Raw genomic sequence first — 24,111 nt, 5'->3', positions numbered from 1 at the left:
TATCCCTGCTGGAAAGCCACATTCAGAGTCTGATCCAGTCCCGGAACGTACCCTGTCACAAGTGGGGCACTTTTGGGGTTCTTCTGTGGGAGGTTCTGGGTTTGAAGGGATGAGGAAGTGGCTCTGGTTATTTGCTTCTGTACCAGGTTGGGAGGGTAGTTACGGGATGCGAAAGCTGTTTTCAGGTTGTTGGTGTAATGGTTTAGGGATTCCGGACTGGAGCAGATTCGTTTGCCACGAAGACCTAGGCTGTAGGGAAGGGACCGTTTGATGTGGAATGGGTGGCAGCTGTCATAATGGAGGTACTGTTGCTTGTTGGTGGGTTTGATGTGGACGGACGTGTGAAGCTGGCCATTGGACAGTTGGAGGTCAACGTCAAGGAAAGTGGCATGGGATTTAGAGTAGGACCAGGTGAATCTGATGGAACCAAAGGAGTTGAGGTTGGAGAGGAAATTCTGGAGTTCTTCTTCACTGTGAGTCCAGATCATGAAGATGTCAAACCCAAAGTTTGGTACAGATTTATTGATGATATCTTCATGATCTGGACTCACAGTGAAGAAGAACTCCACAATTTCCTCTCCAACCTCAACTCCTTTGTTTCCATCAGATTCACCTGGTCCTACTCTAAATCTCATGCCACTTTCATTGACATTGACCTCCATCTGTCCAATGGCCAGCTTCACACGTCCATCCACATCAAACCCACCAACAAGCAACAGTACCTCCATTATGACAGCTGCCACCCATTCCACATCAAACGGTCCCTTCCCTACAGCCTAGGTCTTCGTGGCAAACGAATCTACTCCAGTCCGGAATCCCTGAACCATTACACCAACAACCTGAAAACAGCTTTCGCATCCCGTAACTACCCTCCCGACCTGGTACAGAAGCAAATAACCAGAGCCACTTCCTCATCCGTTCAAACCCAGAACCTCCCACAGAAGAACCCCAAAAGTGCCCCACTTGTGACAGGGTACTTTCCGGGACTGGATCAGACTCTGAATGTGGCTCTCCAGCACGGATATGACATCGTCAAACCCTGCCCTGAAATGAGATCCATCCATCATGAAATCCTCCCCACTCCACCAAGAGTGTCTCCGCCGTCCACCTAACCTTCGTAACCTCTTAGTTCATCCCTATGAAATCCCCAAACCACCTTCCCTACCCTCTGGCTCCTACCCTTGTAACCGCCCCTGGTGTAAAACCTGTCCCATGCACCCTCCCACCACCACCTACTCCAGTCCTGTAACCCGGAAGGTGTACATGATCAAAGGCAGAGCCTCGTGTGAAAGCACCCACGTGATTTACCAACTGACCTGCCTACACAGTGAAGCGTTCTATGTGGGAATGACCAGCAACAAACTGTCCATTCGCATGAATGGACACAGGCAGACAGTGTTTGTTGGTAATGAGGATCACCCTGTGGCTAAACATGCCTTGGTGCACGGCCAGCACATCTTGGCACAGTGTTACACCGTCCGGGTTATCTGGATACTTCCCACTAACACCAACCTGTCAGAACTCCGGAGATGGGAACTTGCTCTTCAGTATATCCTCTCTTCTCGTTATCCGCCAGGCCTCAACCTCCGCTAATTTCAAGTTGCCGCCACTCATACCTCACCTGTCTTTCAACAACATCTTTGCCTCTTTACTTTCACCTCGATTGACATCTCTGCCCAAACTCTTTGCCTTTACAAATGTCTGCTTGTGTCTGTGTATGTGCGGATGGATATGTGTGTGTGTGCGCGAGTGTATACCTGTCCTTTTTTCCCCCTAAGGTAAGTCTTTCCGCTCCCGGGATTGGAATGACACCTTATCCTCTCCCTTAAAACCCACATCCTTTAATCTTTCCCTCTCCTTTCCTCTTTCCTGACGAAGCAACCAGGGGTTGCAAAAGCTCGAATTTTGTGTGTATGTTTGTGTTTGTTTGTGTGTCTATCGACCTGCCAGTGCTTTTGTTTGGTAAGTCTCATCATCTTTGTTTTTAGATATAATTTTCCCACGTGGAATGTTTCCCTCTATTATATTCATAAGGATGCATAAAAATACACAAAGTCTTGCAGAAACACACATAGATACACAAAAATATGCACAGGTACATAAAAATATGCACAAATACATTAAAAACATACAGAAACATAGGTGAAAAGGAACGATGAGGCGTGGGAGTGAGTGTGTCGCGATAAGCGAAGAGAGTGAGAGGGAGGGATGGGTTAGGTTGAGGATCAAAAGTTCATGTGGCACGGGTAGGTGTGGAAAGAAAAACTCTGAAGTACGTCATGATGAGGGATGAAGTGGGATCAATAGAAATAAATGCAATTATAACTATCAGGGGAAAGAATCTGGGGCATTTGATGATGCATCAAAAATCTGCCAGATAAGCATTGATACTGTGTGGCTTGGAAGTAGAAGCAGTTTGGATGGCGGTGAATAAACATGGGAAGGAAGAGAAAGAGTGGACACAGAAGAGTAATGCTATAGAGACAAGTGACAATGGAAAACTTCACAGGGTTTAAGATGCAAGAAAGCTGATCGGAAAAAATCAAATTATGGAAACTCCAGGTAGGAATATCAACCATGTAGGAAGACAGATTCCTACTTACCGTAAAGAATATGTATCAAGTTGCAGAAAGGCACAATTAAAAAGTAAACACATATAGCTTTCGGCGACACTGCACCTGTTGGCAATCTAGTCTCTGCACACTCCACCCAACAGTGTTCATCTCTCGTGCCACCCATACACTATTATAATTGTATATTTGCAATTTGGTATATTTGGTACAGATATTGAGCCTATACTTTAAGGATTGAATCTATCCTTACGCTTCTTTGCTACAGCACAAGAACACTGCTGATGGGGATGTCTCACATTCTAAGATGTACAGATTGGCGCATGGTGATCATTTAGAGTTTCAAAGCTCAAGACTAGTTCTGTATCGGGGGAGTTTTAATTGTAGTGTGAGTGTGCTCAGAAAAAGTATGGATATGTTATTTTAATTCAAAGTGGAATAAACCAGTTGTTTGGAACAAAAATGTTCATGTATTACAACTTTGTCACTGTTTTTAGAATATTTTGGAAGAGAATGAATTACAGAAGTGTGGGAGGTGAGATAAGGCTTTCACTGTAGGAACAGTGTGGGAAATGAGATAAGGCTTGCATTGTAGGCTTGGAGCCATAACTTCAATTATCGTAGTATGTTCCTTAGGAGTAACTTTGTACCTTCAAAAAAAATTGGCTACCTATGAATGTCTGATGCCTAGTTTTCCGACTAGGCAGACTGCAGCAAGCAATAACGAACTATAAAAGCAATAAACAGTGCAGAGAATGCTTACACACTACAGATGCACAGGAACTTTTGAAACTTCTGCCAATGTCTAAAATGAGACACGAGTTTGACAGTTGAAGGGACATCTAGAAGTGCTTTTAAGTTCACAGAATGAGGTCTGAATTTCAAAACTTATTTAGGTCTTATCAGACAGAAGGAAAACACCTTTTCCTAATTGTATACAACTCATGCCTGAACAAGTGACAATTGTTTTCTTTATCTTTTTTGCCTGCCTGTTTGTTGATGCATTGTTCAGCCCTTGTGGCTCTGAAAAGGCAGAATTTCTGCAAACAAGTAATTCAGAGTGGCTGCTAAAACTTGGGAAAAAAAATTTTGAGAATTATGGGTGTTGAGGAGGAGGGTGGTGTCAAGAAGCTCCTGGTAAATTAAAGGTGAAAGGAAGAGGCAGGAACCAGATTGAGATGGGGGCAGCATACCGCAATGACTTTTCTGTCCTCTCAGCTGAGCTATATACGAGCCACCAGCAGTCGTTTGGTCACAGGCTTTAAACATTGATAATTTATTCAGAATAATGTTTATATAATTTACACACAGAGATATTAAATATTTTAAAATTTTTGATCTGTAAAACTCAAAAGTTCAATCTCAATAATAGATTACAAATGCAGAATTCCCTGAGATTTCCAGGTTTTCCAGAAGAATCATGTTGGAAATAGAAGATACACTGTCACATACTTTAATGGAAATATTTTGGTATGAACTGATGGAAGAGTAACTTATTTTAATCAAAAAATATTTCTTTCAAAAATATTGTTTACAAAAGAAATTTTAGAATTTCAAAACTTCAAATAGAAATTTGAAATTGATTTAATACTATCCTTCTGTACCACTGAAACAGAAGTTTCCGAAAAATGTATACTTTTGCTGACACTTATGTTTTAACTAGGATACTATAGTAATTAAAGAGCTGTATTCTTCAAGAAGTTCTGGCGCAAACAGCTAGGTTATAAATAAGCACGAAGTGCAGCAACTGCAGCTCAGACTGTATGAGGTTTTAGCCAATAATATGTTTTTGACGTACTCAGAAGTTCAGTTCTTCAGATAAGATTTGTATTAAAAATTATATTATTCATGAATTAAAATGGTGAAAAGTACTTCAGTCAGTATGATAAGAAACCCATCCCTACAGACAATGCGTGGGAGATGACCTGCAAACTATCTACAAGACATCCAAAAAAGAAAGTGCATCCACTTATATTTCTTTCATGTTATTAGTATCTAGTACAGCAATGGTTGTTTAGTTACAGCACAAGTATGTCCAACTTTATTAATAAAGCTTGCCTGAGAAGGAACATGTCAAATCATAAAAAATAAAAGAATGTCAATGTAAAACTACCTTCAACATTGGTCAACAGAAATTTTTAATCTATTCCTCTCTCAATATGTAAGACTGTTGTTGTTGTTGTTGTTGTTGTTGTTGTTGTGGTGGTCTTCAGTCCTGAGACTGGTTTGATGCAGCTCTCCATGCTACTATATTCTGTGCAAGCTTCTTCATCTCCCAGTACTTACGACAACCTACATCCTTTTGAATCTGCTTAGTGTATTCATCACTTGGTCTCCCTTTACAATTTTTACCCTCCACGCTGCCCTCCAATGCTAAATTTGTGATCCCTTGATGCCTCAGAACATGTCCTACCAACCGGTCCCTTCTTCTTGTCAAGTTGCACCACAAACTCCTTTTCTCCCCAATTCTATTCAATACGTCCTCATTAGTTATGTGATCTACCCATCTAATCTTCAGCATTCTTCTGTAGCACCACATTTCAAAAGCTTCTATTCTCTTCTTGCTCAAATTATTTATCGTCCATGTTTCACTTCCATACATGGCTACACTCCATACAAATACTTTCAGAAACGACTTCCAGACACTTAAATCTATACTCGATGTTAACAAATTTCTCTTCTTCAGAAACGCTTTCCTTACCATTGCCAGTCTACATTTTATACCCTCTCTACTTCAACCATCATCAGTTATTTTGCTCCCCAAATAGCAAAACTCCTTTACTACTTTATGTGTTTCATTTCCTAATGTGATTCCCTCAGCATCACCGAACTTAATTCGACTAAATTCCATTATCCTCATTTTGCTTTTGTTGATGTTCATCTTATAGCCTCCTTTCAAGACACTGTCCATTCCGTTCAACTGCTCTTCCAAGTCCTTTGCTGTCTCTGACAGAATTACAATGTCATCGGCAAACCTCAAAGTTTTTATTTCTTCTCCGTGGATTTTAATACCTACTCCGAATTTTTCTTTTGTTTCCTTTACTGCTTGCTCAATATACAGATTGAATAACATCGGGGAGATGCTACAACCCTGTCTCACTCCCTTCCCAACCACTACTTCCCTTTCATGCCCCTCGACTCATAACTGCCATTTGGTTTCTGTACAAATTGTAAATAGCCTTTTGCTCCCTGTATTTTACCCCTGCCACCTTCAGAATTTGAAAGAGAGTATTCCAGTCAACATTGTCAAAAGCTTTCTCTAAGACTACAAATGTGAGAAAAGTAGGTTTGCCTTTCCTTAAACTATTTTCTAAGATAAGTCGTAGGGTCAGTATTGCCTCACGTGTTCCAACATTTCTACGGAATCCAAACTGATCTTCCCCGAGGTCGGCTTCTACCAGTTTTTCCATTCATCTGTAAAGAATTTGCATTAGTATTTTGCAGCTGTGACTTATTAAACTGATAGTTTGGTAATTTTCACATTTGTCAACGCCTGCTTTCTTTGGGATTGGAATTATTATATTCTTCTTGAAGTCTGAGCATATTTCGCCTGTCTCATACATCTTGCTCACCAGATGGTAGAGTTTTGTCAGGTCTGGCTCTCCCAAGGCCGTCAGTAGTTCTAATGGAATGTTGTCTACTCCGGGGGCATTGTTTCGACACAGGTCTTTCAGTGCTCTGTCAAACTCTTCACGCAGTATTATATCTCCCATTTCATCTTCATCTACATCCTCTTCCATTTCCATAATATTGTCCTCAAGTACATCGCTCTTGTATAGACCCTCTATACACTCATTCCACCTTTCTGCTTTCCCTTCTTTGCTTAGAAAGGGGTTTCCATCTGTGCTCTTGATATTCATACAAGTGGCTCTTTTTTCTCCAAAGGTCTCTTTAATTTTCCTGTAAGCAGTATCTATCTTACCCGTAGTGAGATAAGACTCTACATCCTTACATTTGTCCTCTAGCCATCCCTGCTTAGCCATTTTGCACTTCCTGTCAATCTCATTTTTGAGACGTTTGTATCACTTTTTGCCTGCTTCATGTACTGCATTTTTATATTTTCTCCTTTCATCAATTAAATTCAATATTTCTTCTGTTACCCAAGGATTTCTACTAGCCCTCGTCTTTTTACGTACTTGATCCTCTGCTGTCTTCACTCCTTCAACCCTCAGAGCTACCCACTCTTCTTCTACTCTATTTCTTTCCCCCATTCCTGTAAATTTTTCCCTTATGCTCTCCCTGAAACTCTGTACAACCTCTGGTTCTTTCAGTTTATTCAGGTCCCATCTCCTTAAATTGCCACCTTTTTGCAGTTTCTTCAGTTTTAATCTACAGTTCATAACCAATAGATTGTGGTCAGAATCCACATCTGCCCCTGGAAATGTCTTACAATTTAAAACCTGGTTCCTAAATCTCTGTCTTACCATTATATAATCTATCTGATACCTTCTAGTATCTCCAGGATTCTTCCATGTATAAAACCTTCTTTTATGATTCGTGAACCACGTGTTAGTTATGATTATGTTGTGCTCTGTGCAAAATTCTACCAGACGGCTTCCTCTTTTATTTCTTACCCCCAATCCATATTCACTTACTATGTTTCCTTCTCTCCCTTTTCCTACTCTCGAAATCCAGTCACCCATGACTTAAATTTTCATCTCCCTTCACTACCTGAATAATTTCTTTTATCTTATCATACATTTCATCGATTTCTTCGTCATCTGCAGAGCTAGTTGGCATATAAACTTGTACTATTGTAGTAGGCATGGACTTCGTGTCTATCTTGACCACAATAATGCGTTCACTATGCTGTTTGTAGTAGCTTACCCACACTCCTATATTCTTATTCATTATTAAATCTATTCCTGCATTACCCTATTTGATTTTGTATTTATAACCCTGTATTCACTTGACCAAAAGTCTTGTTCCTCCTGCCACTGAACTTCACTCATTCCCACTATATCTAACTTTAACCTATCCATTTCCCTTTTTAAATTTTCTTACCTACCTGCTCGATTAAGGGATCTGACATTCCACGCTCCGATCCGTAGAACGCCAGTTTTCTTTCTCCTGATAACGATGTCCTCTTGAGTAGTCCCCGCCCAGAGATCTGAATGGGGGACTATTTTACCTCTGGAATATTTTACCCAAGAGGACGCCATCATCATTTAATCATACAGTAAAGCTGCATGCCCTCGGGAAAAATTACGGCCGTAGTTTCCCCTTGCTTTCAGCCGTTCGCAGTACCAGCACAGTAAGGCCGTTTTGGTTAGTGTTACAAGGGCAGATCAGTCAATCATCCAGACTGTTGCCCCTGCAACTACTGAAAAGGCTGCTGCCCCTCTTCAGGAACCACACGTTTGTCTGGCCTCTCAACAGATACCCCTCCGTTGTGGTTGGACCTACGGTATGGCTATCTGTATCGCTGACGCATGCAATCCTCCCCACCAACGGAAGGTCCATGGGATGGGGGGGGGGGGGGGGGGGGGGTGAGACTACTGTTATCATTTTGATGGGTATCTGAAAGTAAAAGGGATACAGGATATTCTATGTCATGAAGACAATGTATATGAAGAAAAATGATTGTCAAAGACACACTTCCATCATGGCAATTTTCCCAATCACCACTACAGGATACACATAAGAGACTCCCGAACTTCATTCCTGTAACTAAACATCAGATTGTGATTTATCACAAGCATTACCACCCTCCTTCCATAGCAAAACACAGCTACTTGCTTAAGTGTCATGGTCCATGTTATTATACCTGTTTGATATGCTGCATTTACATTTGTATGCAATTGAGCACAGTGAGAAAGTTATTATTATGATACTGAGAGCCAGCCCGCCAGATTGTCAGTAAATAAGTGTAAACAATGTCTTGCTTAATTTTCTGTAGGTCTACAGATATCGATTTCTTTTAAGTTGTTATTGATTTATTACTACAGCACAATAATGAAATTATTTTAAACCTGCAAGACATTCTTCTGCAAACACCTAGCTGTTAAACTTTTCCTAACTTACAGTGCTTGTTGCACAAAATTAGGGTATGTTTATTGTTTATATTGAAATTAAGCTTGCACTGATTGTAGTAAAAAAAATTAATTCACTCTCATAATTAACCTTATAACTCAGAGGCACTATGGTGTAAAATACATCAATCTTCCAATTCAAATTTTGTTAACATGCTTTCTGCAACAAATATAGCTAATGACTATGATTAATTATAATTACCGTATATACTTGAATACTCCGCACACCCCAGTGTTGCGTAAATTCAGTAACGCATGTCACCCTATCAATCATAAGTTCATTGTCCATCCACCCTTTCGGATTTGCTCTCACTAATACCGGTATGCCTTTTACTGATATTTTCGGTATAGTTTTCCTTTTAAATATCACGTAAGGTGGTAGATTTCGTCCATCACCAGTTACACACATCACTGTACATCTTTGTTTCTCACTGCCGCCAGTTCGTATCATGATGCTGCATTCTCCTTTCCTGTTCACTGTGCTGTCGAGCGCCATCTCAAAATAGACTTGCGTTTGATCCGCATTACCAATTTGCGATAATATATAGGGCTGTTTACGGCGCAGATTTATCACATAACGATGAAAATTCACTATTTTTTCCTCGTTATCGCCTGGAAGCCGTTGAGCGATAGTAGTTTTCCTCCGAAATCCTAAACCATTTCGGTTGAAAAATCTCGATAGCCAGCCCCGGCTAGCTTTGAAACTGGTAATGCCTAGTTCTTTGGCTAGAGACAATGCTTTAAGTTGGCACATTTCACTGGTCACCGCGCATCCGTATTGTCGCTTCTCATCTACATAATCGCAGAGCCTTTTCTCGAGGTCCGGATGCTTCGCTTTTTGGCCGCGAAATGCCCGGCGATTACTTTTAGCTTCTTGAAGCTGCATTTTATTTTTTCGCCAGTCACGAATACAACTCTCACTCACATCGTACTTTCTTCCTGCTGCAGGGTTTCCAATATTCTCGGCTTCTTCAATAATTTTCACTTTGTCTTTAGCAGTGTACGAATGATAATGAGAACTTGTAGCCATAATTAACAAGTTTGAAGACGTTAATACTTCACTCCTAATGTGCTACTGATGCGTCACAGGCCGAGGCCGCAACAATGCAATAGTATAATGGGATGTATTGTTGGTGGCGGAGCAGTACCAACAATGTTTCAAATAATCCGCACACCCCAGTTTTTCGCCCTAAAATTCGGGGAAAAAACATGCGCGGATTATTCGAGTATATACGGTAACTAGCATTTTTTAAATTTAATTGAAGTAAGTGAAATGGGATCTGTACTATTTACTAGACAGTTATTTTTGTGCAATCATCTGTTTAGCAATAGCTTTTGCTATGTCTCTCACAAACACCTATCTTTCTGTCACATACCAAATTCGTAACAGAAACATCTTAAGCAAATATATGCAAAGCCAAAGGTTTTACATCTGACGAAGAGAAACTTCACTTTAAATACCACTCATAATGCAAACCAAATGCAATCCTTTTTTGCAAGAATGTGTCTTGAAACTATGAAAAACATTGTGTGAAGTTTGACAATAATTACATTATGTATCAGATCATATTTCCTTCCAAAGGAGAAATAAAAACTCTCCAAACATATATCTCGTAATTTTTGATAACGTGCTTATTTTACCCAGATCCCGTCAAAATAGCCTTTCTGTATTTTGTTATTGTTAATACTAACCACATTTGTTGACAATCATTACTACTATCATCATCCATGTGACCATACATAGCACACATAATGGAAAAAGAATAAGCCGAATTTTTCTTTCTACTTACCTTTCCCGATGGTCCATCAACTGTCTTCTGTGTTGCTGTGGTGGCATGAACTGTTGTCATCAGACCTTCTATAATTTCAAAATTGTCATGGACAACCTTTGCTAAAGGAGCAAGGCAATTTGTAGTGCACGAAGCATTTGACACTACGTTCATACTGCTATCGTACATATCCAAATTGACACCACACACAAACATTGGTGCATCCGCACTGGGAGCAGAGATTACGACCTTCTTAGCGCCTCCTTCCAGGTGAAGCTACATAAGTCCAGAAAATATAGAAATATTACTTACATTTATTTTGTAGGGACTTCAATGGCTTCTGGGCCATTAAATATGTTAAACACAAAGAGAGAGAGTGACATATTTCACAAATTACACACATTGAAAAATTTCAAACTGACTACAGAAAAGATAAATGATGCCTCTAAACAAAAAGAATGAGACTGATAATAAGAGTATGACAGAAATATAACAATACAGAGTTACACATGATGAGAAACACATTAAAGTTAAAATGAAAACTTGAAATTATTTAAATCTGGATCCTTTGGAGACAAGACACAGTTGTTGCTTTTTAAATGACTGGACTTTCACAGTTACCTTCAAGATTGTGAGGCTATTATTAGAGCTCTCTACACCTGAGTTCTTATAGGACATAAAATTAGCCACCCGTAACTTCTTTTAATATTACAATTAGATTTTTGAAAAGCTTGTAAGGGGAGAGAATCTCTATAATTGAGATGGTTTCTGGTATTCTGCTAATGATTCTGTGTTGATTAAAACTAGAGGTTGTACTATTTCCAGCTTCCAAATCAATGGCATAAAATTGAAAGTCATCAAAAAGAGAATTTAATGTCAGTTTGTTAGATGATATGGTTACAGATTAAACGTCATACAGATGGCTATCCCGTGCCAAGTCGTGTATTTCAGAAGAAGTTCCAACATGACTGTCAAAGATCTTTCTGAAATTTTGTTTTTCCAATGAGCATAGGCAATGTTTTACTTTGATAATATAATAATTGCAGAGATAGTCCCATTTGTTTGAACTCTTTAAGTGCAGCTTTCAATGTTACACCCTTGAGTTTTCAGCAACTTTGAGACATATTTCTGTGGCAATATTTTGTATATAAAAAAACCTGGCCATCATTCCCAACTTTTTGCATTCTTAAGCAAAAATAGATTTCTTAAGCAATTTTCAAGTAGATAATTTGATATTTGAAGTGAAGTTGGCTTAAAAAAAAAAAAAAAAAAATAGACACTTGAAAAAAATGTGAGGTTTAGCTGTTTATATCCCTTTAGCTGTTTATATCCCTGAAAGGATTGCGGAAGGAACCTCTGATTTTGCACATAGCTTACCAATACAAGGTCTTAGAAACAAAATTTCATTTTCTACTGCTTTGTATTAGTTTACAAACAGAGCAAAGTTGACCATTTTTGTAAAAACACCAAAAATAGGTATTTTTTTTATCTCACTTTTATAATGAGTTATCTGCAGACTCCTTTAACCCATTTTCATTAAGAAGACAATTTTTTAATCCACCTAAAAACTAGATCTGGTCTTGCAATGTGAGCATATAAGACCCAGAAAAGAATGAAAAGGTGGAGGTGCATTGAAAATGTGTCCATGTTCTGTTCATTGGCACTCAAATTAAATCCGACTTTTATTATGTTCTACAACTGTTTAGTACCCTCTGGGAAAGGTTATATCAAACGTCCTTATAACTAGGAACTGAGGTGGACTCAGAAGAACTTAATAGAAAATTGTCTTTTGTCATGACTCATCATTGCATATTTCAACCTGTTTTTCTGCTATAATAACTACAGAATCAAACTGGTTACAGACTTCAAAATTTAACTGTGCATTAAAAATGCACTGGAGATCATGGTAGTAAAATTGTTGTATAGCAGCTGCAACACCATTGTAAAAACTGCCTTCTAGTTTTACACAATTGTCAACTGCATAAATTTTGGTGAATTTCATAGCAGTCTGCCTGCCATTTTTTGGAAAAATTCATGCAATAGAGAATTTTTTTGGAAAGGATTCATGCTGTAGAGAATATTCTTTGCCACAAGTTTGCAAGTCTGGTGACACATTAAAGGGTCATAGGCCAAAACCAGGAGATGTCTCTTTTGTATTTTTTACAGGTTTCATTAATCTGCTGTGGAATGTCACAAGATAAACTATACTGCCAACCACAGGATGTCACTTATGGTGCTGGAATAACTGCAATAACATGCTGTTCCAGAACCCAGCACTTGTCACTCCTTGATGGCCAAGTAAATGAATTTAGTGGGCCACGTGGGTGCATAAAGCTTATTAAAGCATCCTTCTGCTCAGCAAAGTCTCAGAAATATTCCCAATCCACTACTCTTTTTCATAAGCGCAAGCAGCATACTGTCCTTAGGGGGGGGGAGGGGGGGGGGGGGGGGGGGAGGTTTGACAATGTACCGGGTGATCAAAAAGTCAGTATGAATTTGAAAACTGAATAAATCACGGAATAATGTAGATAGAGAGGTACAAATTGACACACATGCTTGGAATGACATGGGGTTTTATTAGAACAAAAAAACGAACTTTCAAACAATGTCCGACAGATGGCACTTCATCTGATCAAAATAGTACTAATTAGCATAAGAAAGTAAGACAAAGCAAAGATGGTGTTCTTTACAGGAAATGCTCAATATGTCCACGATCATTCCTCAACAATAGCTGTAGTCGAGGAATAATGTTGTGAACAGCACTGTAAAGCATGTCCGGAGTTATGGTGAGGCATTCGCGTCGGATGTTGTCTTTCAGCGTCCCTAGAGATGTCGGTCGATCACGATACACTTGCGACTTCAGGTAACCCCAAAGCCAATAATCGCACGGACTGAGGTCTGTGGACCTGGGAGGCCAAGCATGACGATAGTGGCGGCCAAGCACACGATCATCACCAAACGAAGAGCGCAAGAGATCTTTCACGCGTCTAGCAATGTGGGGTCGAGTGCCATCCTGCATAAACATTGTACATTCCAGCAGGTGTTTATCAGCCAGGCTGGGGATGATGCGATTCTGTAACACATCGGCGTACCTCTCACCCATCACGGTACCAGTTTTGCTGTCCAGCTCCATCTGTCAGACATTTTGTGAACTTTTGTTTTTTTTTGTTCTAATAAAACCCCATGTCATTCCAAGCATGTGTGTCAATTTTTACCTCTCTATCTACATTATTCCGTGGTTTATTAAGTTTTCAAATTTATAGTGACTTTTTGATCACCTGGTATTTCCTTCACTACTGTCACTAATTTTGGCCACAAAAGATGATGCATCATTTGAAACTCTGCTGACTTGAATTGCTGTTTCATCAACTGGGAAAACTGCATGAAATTTACTTTCATTGGCAAAGAAGAAATAGAACATGGGCATCTCCAGCAGGAACTAGAGAAAAATCACCATTTTTTTGCCAGATGATGAAGCAATTTGGGTCAGCAGAGTTTCGAATGTTGGGTCAGCAGAGCTTCAAATGATGAGTCATCTTTTCTAGACAAAATTAACGACAGTAGTGAAGAAGATACGTAGCTCAGCAAATACATTTTACTTGCTATCAATGACAGACAAAAGCTGGGTTCCACAACAGCACATTATTGCAGTTATTCCAATATTCAGCCACATTATCTGGCTAGCAGCACAGATTTCCTCATGGCATTCAGCAGCAAATTAATGAAATTCATAACAAATTCAAGTATCTTGAATGAAATATGAGCCTGAGCTCCTATAAGAAATTGGCCTCTGACACTGACAATAATGTATCATCACATTTAGGAACCTGTGGCAAAATACCCACCTATGGCTGCCGTTGCACAGCTATCAGACATCAGTCATATGGGAGTGGGTATTCTGGTCTTCCCACTTTAAAAGAAACTAGCAGTAGTTAAGCAACCATTGATCATAACACATTTATACAACTTTTCATCAGTACACTAATTTTCGACATAACCACAAATTATGTGAACACATAATACACTGTACTTTAGACCAGAATTAAATTAGCACATAAAAAACCATGCAGACAGCTATGAAATTCAGCAAAATCTACACAACTGACAATGGAGTACAACTTGAATGCAACTTATAAACGTGTGTTCCAGCTGCTATGCAACAGTTTTACTACCATGATCTCCAGTGCTTTTGTAATGCACAGTTAAATTTTGAAGTCCATAACCAGTTTGATTCTGTAGTTGTTATAGTAGAAAAACAGGTTGAAATATGCCATGATGAGTCATGAGTTAAGACACTTTTTTAAAAAAAAAAATTAAGTTCTTCCGACTCCCACTCAGTTCCCAGTCATCAGGACGTTTGATATTACCTTTCCCAGAGAGTACTAAGCAATTGTAGAACATAAGTCAGATTTAATTTTAGTACCAACGAATGGAATATGGACACATTTTCAATGCACCCCCACCTTTTCATTCTTTTTAAGGCCTTATATGCTCACATTGCAAGATCACGTCTAATTTTTAGGCAGATTAGAAAACTATCTTTCTAATGAAAATGGGTTAAAGGAGTCTGCAGAAAACTCGTTATAAAAGTGAGCTAAAAAATACCTATTTTTGGTGCTTTTACAAAAATTGTCAACTTTGCTCTCAATTTATAAACTAATACAAAGCATTATGAAATGAAATTTTGTTTTTAAGACCTTGTATTGGTGAGTTATGAGCAAAGTTCAAATTCATTCCACAATCCTTCCAGGATTTTTTTTCTTCAAGTGTCTATTTTTTCAGCCAACTTTGCCTTTTTTTTGCTTAAGAGTGCAAATATTTGTAAAAGATGACTTAAGTTTTGTTTGTTTCAAGAATATATGGCCAGAGATACTATATCTCAAAGTTCCTGAAAACTCAGAGGTGCACCACTGAAAGCTGCGTTATGGGGTCAAAAAATAACAATGTCTTTGCAAGTATTATATCGGAGAAACTAAAACTTACATGTGCAAATGTTCACATAAAATTTCAGCAAAATCCATGATGCTCACGTGGTAACCTCTAGGCCACTTGGCATGGAATGACAAGACTAAATGTAATGAAAGAAAATTAAGTTCCCAAGAGTACATAACAGAGGTATGACAAGATTTTTTTCAACATTTTTTAAAAATGATAACTTACACTAGCTTTCTCTATTGTGGTGAATACACCAGTACTTTCAACTACATATACCACACTGTTTGCACCCCACGGAATGGATTTGGGATCCTTCTCATTGGAAACTTTTATAGTTTGGCCTGCAACAAAAGTAATGTGTTATACATGAATACAATTTCTTTACTAATTTTTGTTTTATAATTACGTACTTGCAAAAGAATTTTTCAGTGAATGGGACATAAATTATAACAGAATTATTTGCAGGTATTCCTGGACCACTCACAGAAGCAACAGAGAAATTTCATGTAACCCTTTTCATGGACTTTTTTCTTTTCTGGCATCAGTCCCAGTTTTGAATTCACATACAATACATTCTTGCCAATAATGTACTTGATGCTTTTTCCTGCCATCCCAATGTAGTTTCCTTCAATATTCCATCAATCTGTGAAGCAGGTAAATGGAGTTTTTGTGTTGTTACTGTTCTGAGAAGAAGATAAAAATTTGAATATCCAGGTAATAAAAAGTACCATGTGTTTTGTAAAATGTAAGTGCTGCCATAGTATTCATATCAATGTGATCACAGTTTGGCAGGTGGATTCAGTGTGGGGATTGTGTTGGAATGATGGGTCAAGGGAGAGGGAGGCAGGAGGATGGATTGTCAGAGGGAGGTAACCAGACTGCTAGCTAGGAATGAAGGGGAGTCAGGTGGTAGGGGCATAGACTAGTCATGTGACACATGGGTGCTGGAGTCTGTGAGGAAAGGTGCACCTGTTTTGTATGATTTATAAAAGGCAGAATTGCTGGTTGTAGTAAGAAAATTAATTTAATGATTGGGTTCTCTGTTACGTTGCTTCTCCCAAGACCACCTCTATCACCATCCCTACATCCTTGTCAGTGAGCTACACCTCCACTACTATCATTCTCATCAAACTGCTGACCATCTCCACTAATCCATTCACTCCTTTGTGGCTGGTAGCAGTGATTCCATGTATGTCCTGTTCAATCACAATTAAAATGCTTTATATTCAATGCAAATAAATGTCTTCGATCCCCTCACCTCTGTCGATCTATCAATTTCCTTGTATTCCAGCACTAACCCAATCCCAGCATGGAGATCTTTAAGTGTCCCAGTACATAGTCTCCTAGACATCTCTGGTGCCAAACCTGTTACAAAGCATTGAGTGTTTACTGCTCAGCCACCTGCAGCACAATTTTTTTCATCTCATCACTCTGCAATAGCTTGTGTGTTAACATTAAACTTTATCATCCTATCTGTGAAATCCTCCACTCTCATTATACCTTCTGAACACAGTACCCAACTGTTTCTGAAAGAACTGCACTATTCTTCTACCTGTACAGTTGTTCCAGCCCCAATCTCAATTGATCAAAAGTCTCTGCATTACATAACATTTATGTGCACCTTCACTTGCCCCATCAAATGTAGCTTCACAATCTGCAACAGCTGCTTATCTTACCAACCCTGAAAGTTAGCCAGTGACTCAAGGTGATCTGCAAACCCTACCATGTTCTCAGACACCCTGCCAGAGAAGGGAGAAACCAAGGTTAGTAACAGCCGGATTCACCCCTAGAACCTCAGATCTCAACAAGGACTCTCAGCTGAGCTACCTCATTCACTGAAGACTGCAAAGCCTCCTCACTGGTGACATCTTGTGTCTCTGACTTTGCCTCTGCCTTGAACTTAATTCTTTTTCAGGACTCAAAAACAGAGAAATAACAAAATTAACAAAGACATAACAGGTCGTTGCAGAGTACTCTATCAACGCATTTATTCTGCCTATCAAGAGCCACCTGGACTCCCTAAACAGTTTAGTTGTGCACCCAAAACAATTACATACAAAGCAAATCACTCCCACTGATACAGCACAAGGAGCAGAGTGCACAAGCAAATTACACTGAGTACAACACATAGGCACCAAACACTCATCTCTAGCATTCCCCTTAAACCATGATAAGTCAACCAGCTCCTATGGTTTTGTAAAGGTCACCCCCGTGGTATTACATCCCCCAGATATAAACCTAGTTTTCTGCAGCCATTGTTACAGTCAATAAAATTCTTCTGGGTTTGTGACCACATTGTCCAACTGCCAATCTGTAAAACTACCGACCCAATGGTTATGGAATGAAACTAATAGATAAAACTATGGTGACAAAGAATGACTGCAATAGAGGAGGGCAGAAGGAAGCCAAAAACATAGCTCTATTACTGTATGTTCAAGGTGTCACTGAACAGGTGGGCAAAACTGTCCGCTGAGCACTTTGCAACACGAAAGATGCAGTTGACAAACTACATGCTGCTGGAGTTAATGAAATCGGCCACTATGTAGGCGAGACAGGGCAACCCATCAGAACATGGATATCTGAATACGAAAAGATATATCCAACTAAGACAACACGTCAAGTCAGCAGTGGCAGAACACCAGGAAGCAAACAGATTGATTTTCATGAAGCTCACATACTGGTGAAACAGCCTCTTACTATCAGGACGATTAGAGAGGCAATAGAAAGAGCCAAGCAACCTGCCAACATGAACAGATAAGACTGGTACTGACTTCCAACATCTTGGCTGCCAGCAATAACACCGCTACGGGACGACAGCTCACATGAAGCAATACACACAGGCACACGGGAGACTGCACTGGCCACAGGTACGTAGAGTGCCGGCATGCCTCAGCTCTAAAAAGCAGGAAAACAATGCCATGTCACAACTATCCCTTAGTTTGCCATTTGTCGATTTCCACCAATCAAAACGCTGGGTTTCCACCAATGAAAAGAAATAATAGAAATACCAATAAAGAACTTCTAACATCCCTTCCCTTCATTCTTAATGGCCTATCAGAATTAGATAACAGCCAGGTCTGCAGGTATATAGGAAACCAAGTTTCCTCATTCAGCAGTAAACAAAAACACCCTGAAGGTCACACGCAACAGTGACCATAACATCGGTAGTTTTACATACTGATAATTTGACAATACAGTCACAAACCTAGAAGAATTTTATTGACATCCTCTAAACTTTGACCACATTACTATCACCACATAATAGCAAAAAACTAGTTTTACTCATCCCAACAGCAATATTGCAGGCTGTGTGTCAGACGACGCAGTGTGGGGTGGCCTGCTCTGCTGCCAATTGCAGTGATGACAGCCCTCCTAACACCACTGTCCAGTATCAGAGGGGTGGTGACAGAGACAAGGGTGTCTGTGGGCAAACACTGTCGACAGCTACAAAGAATGTTATTGATCTCAGGCATGCCCCTCGTCACTGACTGCTTGGGACCAATCAACTGGTGGTGGCTTCAACTTGGTGCTGATGGGCTGGCACCTTGTGCTACTAAGGCTAGCAGCCTCTTGCAGACCATGGGCATTAACATCAGCATCACATCATGTTTTGCTGTGATAGGCCCTAAAGTCCTCTCATGCAACTGTTTTGGGACACGAATCTGTGCATGGGGTACAACTCATGTCCTTGGGCAGTAGTCGGCTAGCAGCTGTTGTTATAGTACAGAGTCCTTCTCAGCATCGAAGTTGGCAGGCATGGACAGCAGATCAGCAGTTCTGTGAAGGACTTAGTGCAGATAGCAGCTGCATCCCAGTCTTGAACCCATGACTCTGGTGGAGCACAGTTGTCTCGCTGCCCAGCATTGTTCTGGTGGTGTCATGGTACCGATCTCTGGCAATAACAAGTGATCCTTGCCTTACAATCAAGACTTAATTATATGCCTCCAGTGCCCATTTGTTTCACTAAAACCTGATGTCTAGCCATGTTACCAAAACAAGGGACTTGCCCTGGTTTGGTGACATCACCATACTCGCTACATGGTTACAGTTGTGCAACACTACTTACCGCTGAGCATGGATATCCTCGGTGCACAATCCATTGGCATGTAGGTTGTCGTACACTTGTGGCTACCGACCAGCGACTGTTTACACAACACTCTATGGCGCTTAAATGCTACTTCTCCATACTTTTGTTAAAGACTAATAATTCTCTAATCAAGGACCGAGTCATGGCACTGTGAGTGAATAAGAAAACATGAATGTGGGTAAGTTACTATGAACAATATAGTGAATGCATTATCACAGCCAAGGAAGACATGAAGCCAACACCCACCTTAGTGGTTCAAGTATACACCAACTAGTTCTAGAGATGTTGATGAGATTGAAAAATTGTACAGTGGGATACAGAAATTATTCAGATGATTAAGGGAGCGGAATATTTAATTGTGATGAGGGACTGGAGTTCAATAGTAGGAAAAGAAGGGGCAGGAAAAACAATAGGTGAATATGGGCTGGGCAATGAAAAAGGTAGCCACATGGTAGAATTTTACGCAGAGCATAATTAACTGTTGCCAACCCTTGGTTTACGAATCATGAAAAAAGGTTGTATATATGCTAGAGACCTTGAAGGTTTTGGACTGATTACATAATGATAAGACTGATTTTGGAACTAGATTTTAAACTGCAACACTTTACAGGGGCAAATTTGGACTCTGACCACAATTTATTGGCTGTGAGCTTGAGACTAAAACAAAAGAAATTCCAAAGATGTAGGTTATTTTAGATGTGACCTGGTTAAGTTTGAAGTAATGAGAGATTGTTGAGAGATTCAGAGGAAGCATTAGGCAACAATAGGCTGAAACATGATAAAGGAATACAGTAGAAAAAGAATGGGTACCTTTGAGAGATGAAATAGTGAAGGCAGCAGAGGATCAAATTGGTAAAAAGACAACATCTGGTAGAAATCCTTGGATATCACAGGTGAATTTCATGAATGAAAGAAGAATATACAACAACGCAGCAAATAAAACAGGCAAAAGGGAATTAAAAAGTCTAAAAAATGAGATTTAAAGGACAGCGAGAATGACTATAAAATATGAGATTTACAGGAAAGCAAGAATAACTACAGGATATAGAAGCACACATGGTTTCCATAAAAAGTAATGAGACTGAGCTTGTGAATCAAAATTTATTGTAGATATTGCTACAACCACTTAGTACTCTTCAATGTATGACCCTTCAGAGTCAACAACCTGCTGCATGTGAGATTTCCATGCTTCAAATGCTCAGGACGGCCTTCAAAGCCCTCATTGCGGTGGCTTGGACCTCCCCCAGGGGCCCAGACAGTGTCCTTTCAGGGAAGTTTGTGGTATAGGGAACAAAAAAAAGTCTGGCGGGGCCACAGTGAGACTGTAGGGGGGATGCAGAGTCGTTGAAATACCTCTCTTGGCCAGGCAGCTGGCCACCGTGAAGCAGGTGTGACTCTGTGCGTTGACATGATACAGCTTCCAATCATTGGCAATGGCTGGCCTCTCGGAATGGACCCTGGCTTTCAGTCTCTTGAGCACTTCGCAATAAAAAAGCTCCGTTGACAGTTTGGTGTTGGGACTCAAACCCCTGACATCAAAAAACACAATCAGCATGGCTTTCACCTTCGATTTGCTCATGCGAGCCTTTTTTGGACATGGGGATGCTGCAGAGTGCCATTCAGCACTCATGCGCTTTGTCTCTGTCGTACTGAAACACCCAGGTTTCGTCTAACGTGATAAAGTTATCTGAAAATTCCGGATCAGCTTCAAGGCTGTGGAGACGGTCTTGGCAGGCAACCACATGTGCTTGCACAGAAAGTCTGATGTGATCATAAGTATCCGGACACCCCATAAAACATACAATTTTCATATTAGGTCCATTGTGCTGCCACCTACTGCCAGGTACTCCATTTCAGCAATCTCAGTAGTCATTAGACATTGTGGGAGAGCAGAAGGGTGTGCTCCGTGGAACTCACGGACTTCAAACGTGGTCAGGTGATGGGTGTCAATTGTGTCATATGTCTGTACATGAGATTTCCACACTACTAAACATTCCTAGGTCCACAGTTTCCAATGTGACAGTGAAGTGGAAACATGAAGGAACACGTACGTCACAAGAGCGTCTGTTGACATTGACTTCCATGAGCTGAAGAGGGTCGCAATGTGTAATAGGCAGACGTGTATCCAGACCATCACACAGGAATTCCAAACTGTGTCAGGATCCGCTGCAAGTAGTACGACAGTCAGGCAGGAGGTGAGAAAACTTGGATTTCATGGTCGAGTGGCTGCTCATAAGCTACACATCATGCCAGTAAATACCAAACGACGCCTCGCTTGGTGTAAGGAGCCTGAACATTGGATGATTGAACAATGGAAAAACGTCGCGTGGAGTGACGAATCACAGTACACAATGTACCGATCCGATGTCAGGGTGTGGGTATGGCAAATGCCCGGTGAACATCATCTGCCAGTGTGTGTAGCGCCAACAGTAAAATTCAGAGGCGGTTGTGTTATGGTGTTGTCATGTTTTTCATGGAGGGGGCTTGCACCCCTTGTTTTGTGTGGCACTATCGCAGCACAGGCCTACATTGATGTTTTAAGCACCTTCTGGCTTTCCACTGTTTTAAGAGCAATTCGAGGATGGCAATTGCATCTTTCAACACGACCGAGGCACCTGTTCATAATGCACGACCTGTGGTGGAGTGGTTACACAACAATAACATTGCTGAAATGGACTTTCTTGCACAGAGTCCTGACCTGAATCCATAGAACACCTTTGGAATGTTTTGGAATGCCGACTTCGCGCCAGGCCCCACCGACCAACATCGATACCTCTCCTCAGTGCAGCACTCTGTGAAGAATGGGCTGGCATTCCCCAAGAAACCTTCCAGCACCTGAATGAACGTATACCTTCGAGAGTGGAAGCTGTCATCAAGGTTAAGGGTGGGCCAACACCATACTGAATTCCAGAATTACTGATGGACGGTGCCACGAACTTTTAAGTAATTTTCAGCCAGGTGTCCAGATACTTTTCATCACATAGTGTAGATACCACCTACAGGTAAATTACAGAAGTCTTTGGAGAAAAGAGAAGCAGTTGGATGAATATCAAAAGCTCAGATGGAAAACCAGTACTAAGCAAAGAAGGGAAAACTTAAAGGTGGATGGAATATAGAGGGGCTGACAGATGTGAACATTACCAAACTATCAGTTTAATATATCATGGTTGTGAAATACTATCCCAAATTATTTACAAAAGAATGAAGAAAATGGTTGAAGTCAGCCTCTAGGAAGATCAGTTTGGATTCTTGAGAAATGCAGGAACACAGAAGGCAATACTGACCCAACAACTTCTCTTAGAAGATAGGTTAAGGAAAGGCAAATCTATGTTTGTAGCCTTCGTAGATTTTGAGGAAGCTTTTGACAATGTCAACTGGAATACTCTTTGAAATTCTGGAGGTAGCAGGTGGAAAATGCAGGCAGTGAAAGATTACATACAACTTGTACAGAAACCAGATGGGAGCATGAGTCAAAGGGCATGAAAGGGAAGCAGCAGTTGAGAAGGGAGTAGCTTCTCCCCAATGTTACTCAATCTATACACTGGGCAAGCAGTACAGGAAATCAAGGAAAAATTTGGTAAAGGAATATAAGTTCAGGGAGAAGAAATAAAAACCTCAAAGTTTGCCGATGACATTGTAATTCCGGCTGAGACAGCAAAAGACTTGGTAGAACAAGTGAACGAAATGGATATTGCCTTTAAGCAAAGACATAAGATTAACATCAAAAACAAAACAGGGTAATGAAATGTAATGAAATTTAATCAACTGATACTGAGGGAATTAGATTAGGAATTATAGAATTGAAACATGGGCGATAAACAGTTTAGACAAGAAATTTGACAAGAATTTTAGACAAGTATTTTGAAATAGGTTGCTACAGAAGGCTGCTGAAGATCAGATGGGTAGATGGTCTAACTAATGAAGATGTACTCAATAGAATTAGGGAGAAAATAAATTTGTGGCACAACTTGAATGAAAGACGAGAATGTATGAAAGCCTGCACTTCAGTCATCACCCTGTTAACATCTCAATGTCAGTTTGCATAATCACAGCCAATAAAAGTCTGCAGTCACTAACAAACTATGTCCCACTTCTCACATTAATTTTTTTGTCTCAGTACCATGAAAAGCTTTTAATACAATCAGTTATCAGGAAATCTATTGCTTTCAGTGACTATGCAATCAAAAACAACTTTGTGATATTCATCAGTCAGAATTTGCTTGTGAAAAAGCATTGTAAAACTATTGCCAATGTCAGAAGGCTTCAGAGTTTGTTGCAAGCTTGACCTGTGATTAACATTCTATATTAAGTCTTATCAATGAACCAGTCATGTTTTCAAGGGTGATAATATATGTGAAACCCAATCAAGTTTAACTAAATGCTGTGTTGTGTACATTATTTAACAAATAGTTATAAAACCAGTTAAAAACTAGTTATAAAACCAGATTACAGCAAGATGGGCATTCTACGAATAGCTACTGAGAGCTAACAACAAATCACAGGTAAGACACATTCCATAATGAATATTCTGAACACTTTGTGCAATGTTTACGAACTTACTGGTAACTGGTGCCATCTAATTATATATTCAAGTTTTTCATTTCACTCATTCTTGTGAATAAAATAAGATACTGGTACTAGGGCCCACATACAAGTTATTTCAAAAATACTTCTACAAACTTTTGGGTTCAGGTGCCTTACACCAAAAAGAGAAAAAA

The 24,111-nt window shown here is 40.0% G+C and overlaps 1 protein-coding gene across 1 annotated transcript in view; it reads right to left on the bottom strand.

Moving 5' to 3' along the window:
- Positions 1-24,111, bottom strand: part of LOC124594369 (glyceraldehyde-3-phosphate dehydrogenase 2-like) — a 112,575-nt gene that overhangs the window by 29,396 nt on the left and 59,068 nt on the right. The window contains exons 3-4 of the mRNA XM_047132737.1: positions 15,532-15,647; positions 10,393-10,647 (exon numbers count right to left, since the gene is read on the bottom strand). Of these exons, the coding sequence (XP_046988693.1) occupies positions 10,393-10,647; positions 15,532-15,647 (371 nt within the window). The remainder of the gene's footprint in view (positions 1-10,392; positions 10,648-15,531; positions 15,648-24,111) is intronic.

This window comes from Schistocerca americana, chromosome 2, assembly GCF_021461395.2.
Source record: "Schistocerca americana isolate TAMUIC-IGC-003095 chromosome 2, iqSchAmer2.1, whole genome shotgun sequence".
NCBI lineage: Eukaryota > Metazoa > Arthropoda > Insecta > Orthoptera > Acrididae > Schistocerca > Schistocerca americana.
The sequence above is the reverse complement of the archived record's forward strand: the minus strand, read 5'-3'. Positions and strand labels throughout refer to the sequence as shown.